Source organism: Anabrus simplex, chromosome 1, assembly GCF_040414725.1.
Source record: "Anabrus simplex isolate iqAnaSimp1 chromosome 1, ASM4041472v1, whole genome shotgun sequence".
In the NCBI taxonomy this organism is placed as follows: Eukaryota; Metazoa; Arthropoda; class Insecta; order Orthoptera; family Tettigoniidae; genus Anabrus; species Anabrus simplex.
This window is the reverse complement of record NC_090265.1, coordinates 1622814378-1622834607: the sequence shown is the minus strand read 5'-3', so window position 1 is coordinate 1622834607 and position 20230 is coordinate 1622814378. Positions and strand designations below refer to the sequence as shown.

Genomic DNA, 20230 nt, shown 5'->3' with positions numbered 1-20230 from the left:
ATGCAATTGAGGAATGGACTTATGGATATTTAAAACACTTGAGATAAATTTGAATATATATTTTTTGTAATTTATAGTGAAATGGCATGTCCGTGCACATATTAATATGTGTTCTCTTAGTCTATTAAACTTCTGTTCAAAAAGGATAGAAGCATTCTTCTCATTTATTAGGGTAGTCATATTCCCCGCACAATTAAGGTTCCCCTATTATAGAAATGATTAGTATATTTGCCCTCCGAACGCACCATTGATCCGTAATGCTCTCCGACTCAGCTAGGATGTTACTCTAGTAGGGGAGATGGAACTTTGACGCCGGGCTGAGTTTGAAGCTCTCATCAAAGGTGCACAATTCTGGTATCGTATTTATGAACCACAATAATTTATTTATGTTCTGAAGCCTTCGACAGGTACAAGGTTACAAATATTCTGAAAAGGACTCTAGGTAAGCTCACCCATACAAATGTGATAGTGACAAACATGCCCCATGGACATGATTTAACTGACTGGTCAATTGTGAATAAAGCTGTCAAGGACACAAATGAGAAATTCAGGCAAATAAATAGTCATTTCAAAAATGTTACACTGTTAGACATTAGTAAATTAAAACAAACTTCTCATACGAGGCATGGCATGCACCTGAATAGACTGGGGAAACAATATGTAAGCAAGTTAATAAGTAACATCATTACAAGTAAAGATCAGAAAAAGACTGTCCTAGAACTACCTAGTCTGGGAAACGTGTTAGATTCTGAACCAATAACATTTCAATCCCGAATGTGGGTCCAGAATTAAATACCGGTAATGACTTGGAGGGTGAGATTAGGCAGTTCAAAATATTTCATCAGAACATTCAGTGTCTTAAAAATAAAATTGTAGAATTACAAGTAATTTTAAATTCAATAGAAGATGTTATGTTTATCTGTTTGGATGAACATTGGTGTAATGATGATGAACTTGAACTCATTAATATCTGGCAAGTAATTACAGTCGGGTTAATAAAGAGCATGTGGGAGTTTGTATTTTTGCTAAGTTAAGAATTGAATGTAAAGAAAGGTAGGATCTTGAAGTGCATAATCCTGAATTAGAATTTGAACTAACTTCAGTGGAATTTAAGCTTCCCTATGGTAAAAGGGTAACTCTGTTAACCATGTACCATTCACCGGATGCTGATGTGCAGATTTTCTTAGGAAAATTAGATCAGGTCCTTCATAATATTTTTGGTAGGAATAGCAGCGCAGAAGTAATACTTTGTGGTGATTTTAACATAGATTTTGCTGAAGAAAACCTTCTGTCAACATCGCAACTACTGTATGTTCTTCAAAGCTGTAATCTAAAACACTTAACTTTTACACCCACCCGGGTAACTGCCACCTCAGCTACAATGATAGACAACATTTGCATTAATTTCCATTGTTCTAAAAAGCAAGTGTCCAATATAAATTTTGGATTTTCAGGACATCATGCTCAAATTTTACAACTAGAAATTGAGAATTCTAACAAGCCTTTAACCAAAATGAAGCAAGCACAATTAACTCATTTTTTCTCTGCAGCTGCATGTGGCAGTTTCATTGAAAGTCTTAAACTTCAGACCTGGGCTCCAATAACATTTAGTCATAGCATTGACCAAAAGTATAGAACCTTTCTAAGCATTTTTAAAATGCAATTTGAATTACATTTTTCAAAAAAACTTGCAGTAATTAATGAATCTTCAAAAAAGCCGTGGATCACGAAGGGTATACGGATTTCAAGTCAAAAATTTAAATTACTAAGTAGATTAGCACAGCAGAGTTGTGACCATTTTTTTTTTGTAAGTATGTTAAAAACTACAAATCAGTCTATCGAAGAGTTCTTAGGGCAGCTAAGATAATGCACAATAACAAGAACGTTAAAGAGTCGTGCAATAAATCACGAACCATATGGAATGTAATCAAGGGAGAAACCAACAGATACACAGTAGGAAATAAAGTTTCTATCATAAAAAATGATAAGGGAATACAAATGAATGACCCTCATCATTTGGCTAATTACATAAATGATCTCTTTCTATCCCTACCATACAAAGTTGAAAATGCAAATAAATCAGATGTATTACCAGAACTCCCAACCTTTGTGCAAAACTCTATGCAATTAACTCCAGTAACAGAATTGGAAGTTTTTAAAATCATACAGTCTTTGAATTTCCACAGGTGTAGATGAAATTCCCACAAAACTCATTAAAAATGTGCTCCTTATCTGGTACAGCCTTCAACTTATCTCATCAATGAATCATTTTCTAGTGGTCAGTTGCCTAATCTCCTAAAAATAGCTAAAGTTATCTCAGTCTTTAAAAGTGGAAACTTACATGATTTACATAATTACTTACTGTTATTTCAAAAGCATTTGAATGTGCTATGAAAGATCGGCTTACTAATTTTTTAATCAAATATAACTTGTTAAATAATGCACAACACGGGTTCAGAGCTGGCAGAAGGACTTTGTCTGCTTTACCACATTTTACATAGTTGGTCGTAAATGCTCTTGATAATGATGAAACTGTGATAGGGCTATTTCTTGACCTTTCATACTGTTGATCATGAAATATTGTTACACAAATTATATCAGACTGGAGTTAGAGGAATTGTTAACAACTGGTTTAGATCATACCTGGATAAACGATCCCAGTTTGTTGAAATTACACATTGTAACAGTAAAGGGCATAATGAGACATATCACTCTCAGGTAAAAAACATAGACTTAGGTATTCTGCAGGGTAGTATTTTGGGGCCTGTTCTTTTCTTGATCTATGTGAATGATCTCTCTCACAATAATCAAGTAGAAACTGCAGTTCTGTATGCTGATGATACAAACATCATTATTAATAATCCTGACCCTATGTCCATAGAAACTGCAGCAAATACAGTCCTGTCTAGGTTAGAATCATGGTTCAGGAAAAACAAATTAACATTGAACTTAAAAAAGACCCAATACATGGAATTCAAGGCATCTAACTACCATGACAAAACTGCAAATAAACACTACCTTATATTAAATGCAAATGCAATTGAAAATTTGTTGACCGCAACATTTTTAGGTTAATATGTTTTCACTGTTGTTGAGATTTTTGTCAATTATTACTAGCATGTCATCAACATAGCATAGCCAGAGATTTAATCCGTTGATGTTTTTTATTATTTTGCTGTTTTCGAGGTTATCCATATAAATTTCAGCAAGGATTCCAGATAAAGGGTCTCCCATGGCCAAGCCTTCCTGTTTGTATATTTTATTGTTGAAAGTGAAATAGTTGTTTTGTAAGACAAAGTTTAGTACTTTTAAGAGTTCTTCTATTTCTATTTTGCTTAAACTGCTGTGTTTGGAAAGATTGTTTTTTATTATTTCTGTAGTTTTTTTAGCGGGAATGTTTGAATACATGTTAGTGACGTCGGAAGAGCACATTATGTGATTAGGTTTTAAGTTGAATTTTTTAAGGGTTTCACATAGTTCTATTGAATTTTAGGGGTGTTTGTTATGGAATTTGAAATGTTTTTTTAGAAATTTTTGGAGGAATTGTGAAGTTTTATATGTCGGGCTATTTTGGCTGTTTATGATCGGTCGAATGGGAACGTCCTTTTTATGTACCTTCGGTAATGATCTGATGGTGGGTAGTTTGGAGTTCATGTTAATGAGACTTTGGTATTCATGTTCATTAAATAAAAATGAAGAGTTTTTAAAAGTGTTTTTAGATTACATTGAGTTTTTGTAGTGGGATCTTTTGGGATTGTTGTGTAAGTTTCATTAGAGAAGAACTCCTCTGTTTTATGGATGTAATCCTGTTTTTTCATTAAGACTATAGTATTGCCTTTGTCGGCTTTAGTTACTATGATGTTATTAGTGTCCACTTTTTTCTTAATTCTTGGATCTGTTTTTGTGAGGTAGAGTTATTTTTGTTAGAAATTTCTTTTACAACGGCAAGTAATTTCTTTTTAATTTCATATTTTACATCGTTCTGTTTGTCTGTTGGAATTTGTTTATTTATGTTTGCTTCAGCTTCGGCTATTGTAGCGATTATATCTTCTGCTTTATGTGGGTTGGGCCAATTATGTTTTAGGCCTTGGTTGAACAATTGTGTTTCTTTATCTGAGAAGGTGATGTCAGATAGATTGATTGTACTTGGAACATTGTTCCAAGGGGAGGGGGATATTTTTATACTACTGTTCTGGTTTAGTCTAGTGTCGGACCTAAGACGAAACGCTGGTTAATAGAGCAAACGCCTGAAAAGCCTTACATCTGATAAGTTCTTCTCTAATGAAACTTACACAACAATCCCAAAAGATCCCACTACAAAAACTCAACATAATCTAAAAACACTTTTTAAAAAATTCTTAATTTTTATTTCATGAACATGAATACCAAAGTCTTATTAACATGAATCCCAAACTACCCACCGTCAGATCATTACCGAAGGTACGTAAAAAGGACGTTCCCATTCGACCGATCATAAACAGCCAAAATAGCCCGACATATAAAACTTCACAATTCCTCCAAAAATGTCTAAAAAAACATTTCAAATCCCATAACAAACACCCCAAAAATTCAATAGAACTATGTGAAACCCTTAAAAAATTCAACTTAAAACCTAATCACATAAAGTACTCTTTCGACGTCACTAACATATATTCAAACATTCCCGCTAAAAAAACTACAGAAATAATAAAAAACAATCTTTCCAAACACAGCAGTTTAAGCAAAATAGAAATAGAAGAACTCTTAAAAGTTACTAAACTTTGTCTTACAAAACAACTATTTCACTTTCAACAATAAAATATACAAACAGGAAGGCTTGGCCATGGGAGACCCTTTATCTGGAATCCTTGCTGAAATTTATATGGATAACCTCGAAAACAGCAAAATAATAAAAAACATCAATGGATTAAATCTCTGGCTACGCTATGTTGATGACACGCTAGTAATAATTGACAAAAATCTCAACAACAGTGAAAACATATTAACTTATTTAAATAATCTAGATAACAGTATCAAATTCACTAAAGAGGACGAGAACCAAAACTCAATTAATTTTCTTGACATCACAATAACAAGAACTTCCAATAAGTTTGATTTGCAAATTTACAGAAAACCCTCATTCACACCTATAACTATTAAACAAAGTTCCCTGCATCCACAATCACACAAACAGTCCTCATTTTACAGTATGGTGTACAGAGCTCTAAAAATTCCCCTTTCAACCACCAATTTTAAAAAAGAAATAAATACAATAAAAGAAATAGCCACTTTTAATGGATACAACCCCTCCATCATAGACAATTAATAAGGTTAAACTGAAACTATCCACAAACCTCTCCCCAATAAAAAATGAAATATCAAAGTACGCAACCTTTACATACACTAACCCAATCATACATCAAATAACCAATACCTTAAAAAATCAAGAGATCAAAATAGCTTTCAAAACTCAAAATTCAAACCAAAAAATTTTCTTCAACCACAATACAATAAATTCTGAAAATAATAAATACTCAGGCTCCGGTATCTATAGATTAAAATGTAGGGAGTGCCTCAGCTCATACATTGGACAAACAGGAAGAAGCTTCATAACTAGGTACACCGAGCATTTCAATGCTCAGAAACACAATAAACACTCAGCAATGAGCTATCACACGAAAGAAACTGGGCACAACTTTACCACAATTGAACAGGAAATTCAAATTTTAAAAAAGACTAAAACAAGGTAGACTCATAACCGAATTCGAAAATTTATACATATTTTGGATCAAAAATTCAATACTAATAAGAATTTAAATGATCCAATAGACAATAGAAGCTCTTTATATGATCAAATAGTAACATTATTCAATAAAGTAAACTTTCAGGACAAACATTTTTTAATATTTTCAAAACGGTATCAATAAACGCTCCTTCCATATCAACAAACACATCACACCCCGCTTCCCCTCCCAACTTATGTAATTCCCCTCCACGTGCCAATCTTAAGCCATTAAATGCTCCACGCCCCCCGCTTCCCCCACTACACACAACTCCCTCCCGTTCGCCAATCACAAGCCTACAATCCCGCCCCCTTCAACCCATTCCCCTCCGCCCAGACGACATACATACAACACAAGGAGTAAAATCGTTTGTGATTACTAGTATCCTGATAACGCTTCACATAACATGTCAAACGGGCCAACAACGCCATAGGTAAGCACCAACATCTTCTCTTCAACAACACTTTGACAAAACATTCCCAAGTTTTTCTTTTCATTCTCATCAAAATTAACTACAGTTTTTTCTTCATTTCAGAACCAACCAATCACAACAATAATTCAACAGCCCCATCAAACTTCCACAATATCTTCAATAATATAAATTTCCACTATCAATGTTTTGAAAACATATATTGTCATCGGATGAAGAAAACAACAGCCATTCAACCTTCGCGTCAAAATCATACCAACGTAAAGAATAACACTGTAATTGTCATCAGATGAAGAAAACAACAGCCATTCAACCTTCACGTCAAAAATCATACCAACGTAAAGAATAACAGCTCATCATTATCTCTACAAACTTACTTTGATGTCTTAAAATAAATTTAAGCTAACTACAAACTTCGTGTCAACACAATCTCGCCGATCAAATCTATATACAACCTATGAACTGTTGACCATTAAACCTCACGGGCAAACATACGCTAACGTTAAATAATATTTGCCCAGCAAAATTTGAATGTTTTTCGTTTACATGTTATATTCAACAATGTAATTTATTTCATATTTATTCATTATATATTAGCATGTTATTTTACTTATACTTCAAACATTGACTACGGCTTTAAGCCATCGATTGTCACTCATAATTATATGACACCTCCATCTTTATGTGTACTACCTAAGAATCTACTAGTTTTTTAAATATCATTTGAATGTATTGTATATCTTCACTGTAATGTTTTTATACGCTTTCCACTATGTTTTGGATATCTGGTATTGACTAAGGCTTCAAGCCATTTTCTTGCTACTGTACCATCAAATGACGTCCTGTTCATCAAATGAATTACACATGATTTCATCATTATATTAGATTTTTAGATATTCATGAACATTTTTACAATAACTGTAAAAAATTTTATCTCACCTACAATCATTATCAAACACATTTTAGGATAATTTCAACCTGTTGTCTGACAAAAATAAAAGGTTTTGATAGTGACTGAAGATGGCTCACAGTAAGAGGCGAAACATGTCTCACATTTAAAAAAAATTTAACTTAAATGCCAACATGTTGTATTGTATTGAACAGGTGGAAATAAATATTAAATATATTCCTATATACATTTTATGATACAGTAGAGTCTCGCTCATCCGACCTTCGCTTATCCGACATTCCGTGTTATCCGACACTGGTAGACTTAATTTGAACTTTTGGTGGAGACTAAATTCAGGCACACCCGCTGTGGAGGGTGCGACCATGGGACAAGCACTGGCCTGACCGCTGGCGGTAGGACAGTTTTTTTTTCTCAAGGACAGGTGCAGTGAGTCTTCAGTCATTGTTCATTGTAGTATTGGTTGGGTGCGGATGTTGTAGTTTTCATATCCTCTGTGAGTATAGCGAGTAAATGGAAGAAAGTGATTGTTTCTATGGAAGACAAGTTGAGTGCATTAAAGAGACTGGACAAAGGGGAAATGAGGCTTCAGATTATGGATGTTGGATGTGTTACAGTGGGAGAGTGGAAAAAACAGAGGGAAGAAATTTAAAAGGGGTGCTCTACCAGAGCAGAGAAAAAATGAAAAATGTGAGTACGAAAAAGTAAGTGAAGCACTATTTCTTTGGTTATCTCAACACCGGGAGAAGGACCTGCCAATATCTGGCCCCATTCTGCAGGAAAAGGCTGTGTATTTCCAGAAGGAGTTTAATGAAGGGGACCCTAATTTTCCTGCCAGTGCTGGGTGGCTTGATTGGTGGAAGAAATGATACGGCATTAGGCAGTTTAATATCTGTGGAGAAAAGTTTCTTTTCGTAAGACATCTGGAATGTTTTCGTTCAATACTGCATGTACTGTACAATTCAATAAACAGAGTACGTCATTGTTTTAGTACTAGAGTATAGCCTTCCTGTTTGTCTCAGTTCTCAGTTATTCTGTATTATCCGACATTTTCGGTGATCCGACGTACTCCAGGTCCCGTTTAGGTCGGATAATCGAGACTCTACTGTACTTTCAATACGGACGAAAAATGAATTTCATCACTTGTAACTCCTATACTGTTGGCATATTTCAAAATATGTAATTTCACAGCCTATGGAAGCTAAATAAATGAATGAATACAGTATCTACAGGGAAGGTGAATTATATTTTGATAACAATTAAAATTTGATAAATACAATGAACTTGCAATACCACGCGCTGATTCTTTTCTTGAGCGACTATACATTTGTGGATGTAGAATATGTATATAGTTGTGGAACCTTACTTGGGATGGTGAGCTTTACAAAAACATATATCAGCTTACATTTGGGCGATAGTGGGTTTGAACCCCACTGTCGGCAGCCCTTGTAATCGCTCGGGACAATTACGGTTACCATAATAATAATAATAATAATAATAATAATAATAATAATAATAATATACTTAATAATATGACTAAGGAAATTGTAAATAACGCAGTGGCGTAGTATTCATATCAGAACTTAGAAGCGTGACGAGTTTCTTTTAAATACGCAAAATTAATGCAAATATAGGGAACACTTACAGGCCTAAAAATGACAACTAAGACAGGATAGTGGAACGTGCGGGAAGCCCTACGAGGTCTATGGAACATATAACGTTATGGGGAGAAAAGACTTACATGAAACACCCTCTAGCTCAATTCTATTAAAAATAACAAACATTAAAAAGACTAAGTTACATAACAGAGCAGCAGATACTTTACACATTTGATTAACGGAATAATTTAGAAACCAAAACACAAATGAATGGATAGTTGATTAAAAGACAGGAGAAAAACTTTAAATTACGAGATCGAGAATCTAGGGCAAACTCAAGACACGTTGAATATTAAAACTTTGAAAATCACATTAACCAAGAAAATACCGAAACGCAAAGGAATTAAATTAAATTAAACGAAATCAGAAAACATTGATAATAACATGAAAATAGCACTGAAATAACACTTACCTCGGAAAGGCAGAAGTTCCCGAGGGTAGCCCTCTAGGGTGGTTGGATGGAAAATGACGCCAAGCATACGCATCATTTTTCCAAAGCCGGCAAGAAGACCGGATATGGCCCGATTACAATCAACCAATAAGAAACAATTTCCACTAGATTCTCGTTCGCCAATACATTCGCATGAACATATTTGGTGATTTCCGGGCTACAGACGCTAGATAAATTACATCAGTTATTTCAACATCCATAACCGCACGTGCGGTATAGGCTGTTCCAAATTAAAGCACCTTTACGTTTTTTAAATGTTACCAAATTACATCATGATATACAGATCACTTTAACACTCTTGCAATGTTAAAAATCCAATCCTGAGGTTTTCTTAAATTACATTTTACCAGTTACATAATTTTTGAATCAAAACACTTCCTGCACCTCTCAATGTACATACAGTTCAACATCTCCTGCCTATTGCCTGAAAGAAAAATTATTACACACATACCCCAGCCACATAAACAAATATTCCAGCAAAGTCCAGAGTTCTTATTTCTTCATTTCTCAAAATATTACAAACAAAATAAAATCCTTCAGATATGTTAAATTTTAAAAAAAACTTTTACATTTCCAAACTCTAACTTCTTGCAACACACAACATCCAGTTCCAGTTCTCTATCCCACCACAGCTTACAGCCCTAAAGATGGTTTTCCATGGTTTCACATTTTCACACCAGGATAATGCTGGGGCTGTACCTTAATTAAGGCACTACTAGCCCTTTCTTATCATTGCCATAAATTATTTTAAAAATTAATGAATGTTTTAAAACCAATATAATTTCTAAACAACACATGTAATGGCAGAATTCAATACCTCATTTTAAAGAAGAAGGACCAGTGTACCTAGCAACAGGAGTCTTACCTGATTACATCATCGGGTGATGCAATGGTGCTGCCCTTTTGAGATACTAAATCCAACATACTGTCCAGCCAACAATTCATGTAGCTGTAGAATCTGGGATGGTAGCATTTCATGTGAGATGGTGTTTCATTTATCTCAGCAGATTCTGCTCGTATCCAGAAAAAAGAAATTAAATAGTGAACATCTGATAAAACTGTGATGCAAGGAAGGGAGTAAAGTGTAGCAACATATGGACAATAAATAGTTCAAAATGATTGAAAACACATTCAGGAAAATAGAACAGGTTGTCATAAATCCAAACAGTCCAAAATCACCCATATGGAGCATCCAGTGGTGTGTAGGGAGAATCTCAATATTTTTTTCTTTCTTTTATAATTTGCTTTATGTCAGACCAACACAGATAGATCTTATGATGATGAAGGTATAGGAAAGGGCTAGGAGTAGGAAGAAAGTAAGGTACAGTCCCAGCATTTGTCTGATGTCAAAATGGGAAACCACAGAAAACCATCTTCAGTGCTGTTGATGGTGGGGTTCGAACTCACTATCTCCCAAATGCAAGCTGACAGCTCTGTGACCCAAACCGTGCAGCCACTTGCTCGGTCATCTCAAATTTAAGGTGCCTGATTGTCATATGGTGAGTTCCATGCTACTAGAGCCCAGCCAAGCACATCTGCTGTCCCAGTAAAGGAAAATGATTTGCAATTTGTGGTCTTAAAGATACGTTCTCTTCATCTACATTTTACATACATTACATCATACTAGTTACCACCATAGAAACATTCAACATTAAAAACTTCATATCTGGTCCGTACTGAAAGGAGATAACATACAATAGAGGGAAATTTGATTGATCCACCTTTTTTCAATACATAATATGTCGTTAATATGATCACAGCATATTTTATTCAGTGCCGGTTTCGGTGTCTATGAACACCATCATCAGCTGAAACAGGTCGTATGAAGTATGTAGTACATATAATAGACCCTTAGTAATAAGTGACATTAATAGGATGAAGAAAAAAATACAATGCTTATAAAAGAATATAAACAAATTATGTACTTGTTGGTCAAAGTATAAAATGAAACATTTGTTAATATCTTCACTTTCATTTATACTTTGACCTACAAGCACATCTTTTAAGCATTGTATTTTTACTTCATCCTATTAATGTCACTTATTACTAAGGGTCTATTATATGTACTACATACTTGTATATCTTTGTTCATACGACCTGTTTCAGCTGATGATGGTGTCCATAGACACCAAAACCGGTACTGAATAAAAAATGTTGTGATCATATTAACAACATATTATGTAATGAAAAAAAGTAGATCAATCAAATTTCCATCTATTGTATGTTACCACAGAAACACACAATAGTGAATACATTCCTCTACATCAGGCTGCCATCAGGAAGGGCATCTTTCAGTAAAACTGGGCCAAATCTATCCCCAGGAAATTTGGAAAAAATCCAAGAAGTCGTTGCTCTTGAAGATGCACAAATTTGTTAGCATCTAAGAAATAAAACATCAGCAATAACAATTCAAGCCCTTACTGATTAGAAACTTCATTTCACATACAACAGATTCACCAGTGATCTGCAGTGAGGGCAGTCACCCAGGTGGCAGATTCCCTATCTGATTTTTACCTAGTCTTTTCTTAAATAATTGCAAAGAATTCTGATTTCAACAATATGTGGTATGTATTTTGCATCAAAACTTGCAGCCATGATGCCGACATAGCCCTGTTCAACCTTTTATTTTAAAACAATGCAAACAAAAAAGCATAGTCTGTTTATCTATCTAATATAAACATAAGGCATAATTATCGCAACACTCGACCAACAACACTATTGTGAATTTGACTGTTTACCCATTTGCTATAAATAAACAAAATTATCACAGCACTCAACCTACAACAATAGAAGAACAAATCAAGAATCCCATGGTGAAGGATTATCAGAAGTCCAGCTCCATTACCGTACCTTGAAATAGTCTACAAACAAGAAAGTTTGTAACATATTTTGAATTTTGCTAATTCCTTATTCCAGAGTATGATTTTTACATAAATATGATGATATCCTCTCTTCATAGCAGCTATATCTTTCACATTATATTCAAGGACCTACCTAACCCTCATCCAGTCAGGATTGAGTGGAGGCTTCCGTCCTACAAATCTTAATACTATATTGTGTACTATACACTTTACATCAATTCAATTGTATATTTCTTATCTGCAGAAATGGTTCCTGCACGAGTGATTCTGGGCCTTATGGCATTCCTGATGTTTCTTGTTACTCAGATGGTTCGTTTAAATCTAAACATTGCCATTGTGGCCATGACAGAGAATCCTGGCAACAGTTCACTAAATCAGGTAAGATTCTTCCTTATACCGTATATTCTTACACATAGCCCGCCTGGTGGCCACGAACGTTAGGGCTGCAAGTCTTTATGGTCTGATACTGTGGTTAGTTGGTTCAAGTCCTGTTGGTGGTAAAAAGAATTCACCATCAGAATGTTGGCCAGCAGGGTAGGAGAGGTGGCAGTATGAAATTTCTAATCATTAAATTGTTTACCAAAAACCAAGTCTGTTTTCAGTGTTCATATGGAGGGAGGGTGATGGTGATTCGTCCATTGGATAGGGACGTTAAGCCTTGAACAGACCCCTTAGTGTTATTTGACTGGAGTAGGCTATGTGCCAACACCGCCTCATTATCATCATCCTACCACATCCAGACACGAAGGTTGCCCATGAGCGTCAGATTGAAAGACCTGCACCAGGTTTGCCTGACATGTCCTCGGACACTACCGGGACCAAAAGTCACATGATAAATAAATAACCCAAATAAATAAACATACAATGAATACATTTCCTTTCCCATTTATTTAATTTGCTTTATAATTATTACACATGCACCACTGTAAAATTTTCATATTGCAAACCTGTTTGCTCATCGACAAAATTCTGCTCGACATTTTTTACAGCAGAAGTTGACTTTCACATCTCTGTCCTAGAAAATATTTTGGCTGTAAAATCCATGTCTAAAGTGTCAGAATCCTTACAATAAATGTTCAGAATTGCTTGAAGGTTTAGGTGCTTCGAAGTCTTGTTGACTTTATACAATCTTTTATTAACATGCAGGTCTCGTTAAGAGCTATGTCCACCAGTCTGGCATGAGTTGAATTGCATCAAACTGGACAGGCATATTCTGCAGCAGAAATTGCTGAAATTCAAAATGCTTGTCATTCACTACCCCATTCTGACCCAATTTTTTTTCAGTAGATTATACCTAGTGTGGAAACTTGCAGTTTACACAGTGTTTCTTGAATATGAGAGATCTGTCAGGAGTAACTCCTAGGTATTCTGGAGCGTCATGTTTGATGGGCATATAATGGTGATATAATTGTCCACCTAGTCAACACAACCACATTTTATTTACAATTTTTAAATTGAAAGAATGTTTTCACTTTACAGAGGAAAAGATTTATTACGTCCTCCTATTCAATACAATGTACATCCATCCTAGATGGAATAATTCAATCAGACAGGTTTCGGCTCATTTTAGAGCCATCTTCAGTGAACATGTTAAAAGCTACATAATTAAAGTTAAAATAATGTTATGAAAAAACACACAACAACAAAAAAATATATATAAAAATATAGTATGTGCAACATGATGAAGTTGATAAAATGTAATGTTGTAGCGAGGTTGAGGACCTCTGAGTCGGAATGGTCTGACACCATTCCTCAAGTTTTATTTTGTGATTTTTGTTTTCATTTTTAGTGTGACTACTGTGCTTTCCGACTCAGAGGTCTTCAACCTTGCTACAACTGTACATTTTATCAACTTCATCATGTTGCACATATTTTTATATATTCATTTTTCATTGTGGGTTTTTCATAATATTTTTAACTTCAATTATGTAGCTTCAATCAATCACTACTGATCTGCCTTTAGAGCAGTCGCCCAGGTGGCAGATTCCCTATCTGTTGTATTCCTAGCCTTTTCTTAAATGATTGCAAAGAAATTGGAAATTTATTGAACATCTCCTTTGGTAAGTTATTCCAATCCCTAACTCCCTTTCATATAAATGAATATTTGTCCCAATTTGTCCTCTTGAATTCCAACTTTATCTTCATATTGTGATCTTTACTACTTTTAAAGATGCCACTTAAAACGTATTTATCTACTAATGTCATTCCACGCCATCTCTTCACTGACAGCTCGGAACATACCACTTATATAAAAGTTTCAAACAAATTTATTAAAAAAGCACCATTCCAATACTTTACAATCTTTAAGTTTAAGATACAAATAGTACATATATGTTAAAATGGGACATGTTTTGCTTAGGCTTTGTAAGCATCGTCAGCCATACTTAATCTAAAGCTAAGTCAGGGCCCTGAACTGGGTTCCTCATTAAAGTATAATACATGCGAAACATGTCCCATTTTAACATATATATACTATTTGTGTAAAGTATTAGAATGGTGGTTTTTTAATAAATTTGTTTGAAACTTTTACATTCTGTACTCCAATACGGCTATCATAATGAGACTCATAACATGTAACATACCACTTACAAGGGGGCATTCCTTACTCATCACCACCGATTTAGTCCAAATTTATAGAACATGCAGGGCTTGGCTAGAAATGAAAGTACCTGGAGTGGGAACTCCAGATGGCCAAGCATATAGAAAATAAAAATGTTGACACGGCTCTCGCACCATATAAGCCACTTACGTTAGTGCACAAACCAAGCATATGGCGTAGCGGTAAGAGCTCGGACTGGTAATTCGATGGTTGTGGGTTCGACTCCCCATGTGGAGACTGTTTTTTTCTGTCAACTTTTATATTATTCATTTTCCAATTACGCAAAGAGGTGAATAATTCATTTCATTTATTTATTTATATGCAAAAAGCATAGAAAAGGTAAAAAAAAATTGGGATTTCATTGTCAGACTTTGTTCTACCTGTGCCAAGAATCTATTGTTTGTGTACAGCCACCACGAGCTACCTTCACTTGTCAGGTGAAAGCGAATCTTACAGCAAAATGACTAATCACGTTTATGTCACATTTTCTGTTTGAACACGTCAGGAAAGTCGGCAACTCCAAATTTTCTACAATTGCGCGCTCATTAAAAAAGTGACGTCCTATATGCCTTTTGCATATAAATGAATGAAATAAATTAAAATAAATGAATAATATACAAAATGAGAAAAGTATTCTCCACACAGGGAGCCGAACCCACGACCATCGAATTACTAGGCCAAGCTCTTACCGGTACACCAACAACTGCTCGGTGTGAGCACTAATGTAAGTGGCTTATACGGTGTGAGAGCCACATCAACATTTTTATTTTTATTTTCTATACGCTTGGCCATCTGGAGTTCCCACTTCGGGTACTTTCATTTCTAGCCAAGCCCTGAATGTTCTATAAATTTGAGCGAAATCAGTGGTGACGAGTAGGGAATGCCCCCTTGTTAGTCGAGCAGCTCGTCTTCCTTCTCTCAGTTCTTCCCAGCCCAAACTTTGCAACATTTTTGTAATGCTACTCTTTTGTCGGAAATCACCCAGAACAAATCGAGCTGCTTTTCTTTGGATATTTTCCAGTTCTTGAATCAAGTAATCCTAGTGAGGGTCCCATAAACTGGAACCATACTCTAGTTGGGGTCTTACCACAGACTTATACGCCCTCTCCTTTACATACTTACTACAACCCCTAAACACCCTCAGAACCATGTGCAGAGATCTGTACTCTTTATTTACAATCCCATTTATGCGATTACCCCAATGAAGATCTTTCCTTATATTAACAACTTGATACTTACAATGATCCCCAAAAGGAACTTTCACCCCATCAACGCAGTAATTAAAACTGAGAGGACTTTTCCTATTTGTGAAACTCACAACCTGACTTTTAACCCCGTTTATCAACATACCATTGCCTGCTGTCCCTCTCACAACATTATCGAGGTCACATTGCAGTTGCTCACAATCTTGTAACTTATTCATTACTCTATAGAGAATAACATCATCTGCAAAAAGCCCTACCTCTGATTCCACTCCTTTACGCATATAATTTATATATTATAAGAAAACATAAAGGTCCGATAATACTGCCTTGAGGAATTCGCCTCTTAATTATTACAGGGTCAGATAGAGCTTCACCTACTCTAATTCTCTGAGATCTATTTTCTAGAAATATAGCAACCCATTCAGTTACTCTTTTGTCTAGTCCAATTGCATTCATTTTTGCCAGTAGTCTCCCATGATCCACCATATCAAATGCTTTAGACAGGTCAATCGCGATATAGTCCATTTGACCTCCTGAATCCAAGATATCTGCTACATCTTGCTGGAATCCTACAAGTTGAGCTTCAGTGGAATAACCTTTCCTAAAACCGAACTGCCTTCTATCGAACCAGTTATTAATTTCACAAACATGCCTAATATAATAAGAAAGAATGCGTTTCCAAAGCTTACATACAATGATGTCAAACTTACTGGCCTGTAATTTTCAGCTTTATGTCTATCACCCTTTCCTTTATACACAGGGGCTACTATAGCAACTCTCCATTCATCTGGTATAGCTCCTCCGACTAAACAATAATCAAATAAGTACTTCAGATATGGTACTATATCCCAACCCATTGTCTTTAGTACATCCCCAGAAATCTGATCAATTCCAGCCGCTTTTCTAGTTTTCAACTTTTGTATCTTATTGTAATGTCATTGATATCATATGTAAATTTTAATACTTCTTTAGCCTTAGTCTCCTCCTCTATCTGGACATTATCCGTGTAACCAACAATCTTTACATACTGCTGAATGAATACTTCTGCATTTTGAAGATCCTCACATACACACTCCCCTTGTTCATTAATTATTCCTGGAATGTCCTTCTTGGAACCTGTTTCTGCCTTAAAATACCTATACCCTTCCATTTTTCACTAAAATTTGTATGACTGCCAATTATGGTTGCCATAATGTTATCCTTAGCTGCCTTCTTTTCTAGATTCAATTTTCTAGTAAGTTCCTTCAATTTCTCCTTACTTCCACAGCCATTTCTAACTCAATTTCTTTTCAGTCTGCACTTCCTTCTTAGTCTCTTTATTTCTCTATTATATAATAAGGTGGGTCTTTACCATTCCTTACCTCCCTTAAAGGTACAAACCTGTTTGCGCCTTCCTCAACAATTTCTTTAAACCCATCCCAGAGTCTGTTTACATTTTTATTTACCGTTTTCCACCGATCAAGTTACTTTTTAGAAACTGCCTCATGCCTGCTTTATCAGCCATATGGTACTGCCTAATAGTCCTACTTTTAAGACCTTCCTTTCTATCACATTTATTTTTAACTACGACAAAAACAGCTTCATGATCCCTAATACCATCTATTACTTCAGTTTCTCTAAAGAGCTCATCTGGTCTTATTAGCACCACATCCAGGATATTTTTCTGCCTGGTTGGTTCCATCACTTTCTGAATCAGCTGTCCTTCCCATATTAGCTTATTTGCCATTTGTTGCTCATGCATCCTGTCGTTCGCATTTTCTTCCCAATTGACATTTGGTAAATTCATATCTCCCGCTACAATCACATTCCTTTCCATGTCGTTTCCCAAAAAGCTGATTATCTTATCAAATAATTCTAAATCCGTGTCAGTGCTACTCTTTCCCGGTCTGTACACTCCAAAGACATCAAGCTGCCTATTATCTTTAGAAATGAGCCTTACACCTAGAATTTCATGTATGTCATCTTTAACTTTTTCGTAGCTTACAAATTCTTCTTTCACCAGAATGAATACTCCCCCTCCAACCATTCCTATCCTATCTCTACGATACACTCTCCAGTTCCATGAGAAAATTTCTGCATCCATTATATTATTGCTCAGCCATGATTCAACTCCTATTATAATATCTGGTAAATATATATCTATTAAATTACTTAATTCTATTCCTTTCTTTACAATACTTGTACAGTTCAACACTAACATTTTTATGTCATCCCTACTTGACTTCCAGATCTCTGTACTGTTATCACCGTTCCCTAGACAACCCCGTTTCCCTAAATGTACCTCCCTATTACCCTTCTAAACAAGTGAAGGCCATCTGAGCGCAGATCTTTATCTCCTACCCACCCATTAGGATCTAGAAATTTCACTCCCAGTTTCCCACATACCCACTCCATAGTCTCATTTAAATCCCCAGTCACCCTCCAGTCAGTATCTCTCCTGCACAGTATTCCACTGATAACAATCTCCACTTCCTTAAACTTCGCCCATGCTGCATTTACCAGATCCCACACATCCCCAACTACGTTGGTACTTATATCAGCTTGCCTTACGTTGTTGGTACCAGCGTAAAACACTACCACCTTCTCCTTCCCCTCCTCCTTCTCTTCTACTTTCCTCAACATCTGCCTCAATCTAATTTTAATATGCTCACTGAAGATGGCTCTAAAATAAGCCGAAACAGGTCTGATTGAATTATTCCATCTAAGATGGATATACATTGTATTGAATAGGAGGGCATAATAAATCCTTTTCCTTTGTGAAGTGAAAACTATCAATACAGAATGATTTTAATATCTTGTAATTGAAAGAACATTACATAATTAAGGCATGTTTTGGCTTCCTTAAGGCCATCTTCAGTGATATTAGATGTTGTAAAGGGATGAAATATAGCCTACATATTATTTACACATTCATAATGTTACATCATAATGTTCCCTCAAGAATAGAACATGACCTACATTGATATTTGTATTTTTTTTTTTTTTTTTTTTTTTTTTTTTTTTTTGTTAATGACTCACTTCAAGAATAAAACTAGGTAAACTGTAAACTAGCCACTGATTAACTAACAACAAAAGTAATATTTGGAAAACAAACATGTAAAGCAATAAAACTAACAAAGTACCACTCTGATTGAGGTCAAAAGGGTGACTGACAACAAAACAAGCCAAGCCACATGGCGATAATATCCTTAAAATGTGGCATCGTTGGGATTGTCATGGAAATGGGCTATTTCTGAGTAGCGTTAGTAAAGTTTTTCTCCCTGCTAGCAAAAAATGTCAGACTCCAGCTCTTGTATAGGTGCAATGCAGATTTCTTTTATCTGATTGTGTATGAAGAATGTGGAATTGTTGAGAGTTGGTTGTGTTTATTTTGTTTAATACTACTGCACAAACATGAACGAGTAACATGTAAGACCAACAAAGTCAAACCACAGTGTTCTCAACTTTTGGGCAGTATACACTCATTTGCAAAATAAACTGCACTTCATGAAGGAGCCACTGCAAGGTATGTAAATGGATACAAGCACAGGACATGTAAGTATAAAGAAAACATCAAAGTATTGTACAATACCAATCCTTCATTGGAGGGTAACAAACACTTGCAGCATGCATTGAGCATGGAGTCAGGCAGCAATACGATCAGGCATGGAGACTTACAGCTATTGGAAGCTCTCCTGAGAAATATCCTACACAGCTGACATAACTCACCCTCCAAATCTGCTATAGTTGCTGCTGAGTGACGATGCCATCCAATTTGGTCCGAAACGTTCTTGATGGGCAAGAGGTCTGGAGAACTTGCTGGCCAAGGGAGCATGTTGATATCACGAAGGCAGGCCAGAGGTACCCATGCTGTGTGAAACCAGGCATAATCTTACTAGAAAATGGGACTGTCAAGCTACACCAGGAAGGGAAGCACACACAGTCGCAGAATTTCCTGAACATATTGCCAGGCTGTTAGGTTCCTTCAATCCTCACCAGTGGGGAGTGTGAATTATAAGAAATGCTCATCCCACCCATGACACCTTTCATTGGGGTAGTGTGCTGCTCTAAACTGAAGTGTGGATCACTCTGTTGGCTAGGACTACCCCAGACTCAAATGTAGTGGTCACATATGTATCCAGACAGAACTGTGATTCGGCACTGAAAACACTCGTCGCCACTTGCAAAAGTTCAAAACTGCTCTTTGATGCTCATGTCATTATGGAAAACATTGTAAGGAACTTTAGGCTGAGAAGTCTAGAAGCATATGGCATCATGAGGGCTACCTTTTATTTTATTTTATTTTTCAATGTCCAATGGGGAACAAAATAAAAACAAGTATTTTCATTACCAGGGGTCAAATACAATCTAAGTTACT

The 20230-nt window shown here is 35.7% G+C and overlaps 1 protein-coding gene across 6 annotated transcripts in view; it reads left to right on the top strand.

Moving 5' to 3' along the window:
* Positions 1-20230, top strand: part of LOC136881228 (sialin) — a 227372-nt gene that overhangs the window by 40449 nt on the left and 166693 nt on the right. For all 6 annotated transcript variants that reach the window (XR_011018734.1, XR_010861007.2, XM_067153983.2 and 3 more), the window contains exon 2: positions 12314-12447. Coding sequence is in view for 4 of the 6 variants with exons in the window: in XM_067153983.2 (XP_067010084.2) it covers positions 12316-12447 (132 nt within the window). In the remaining 2 variants the exon portion in view is untranslated. The remainder of the gene's footprint in view (positions 1-12313; positions 12448-20230) is intronic.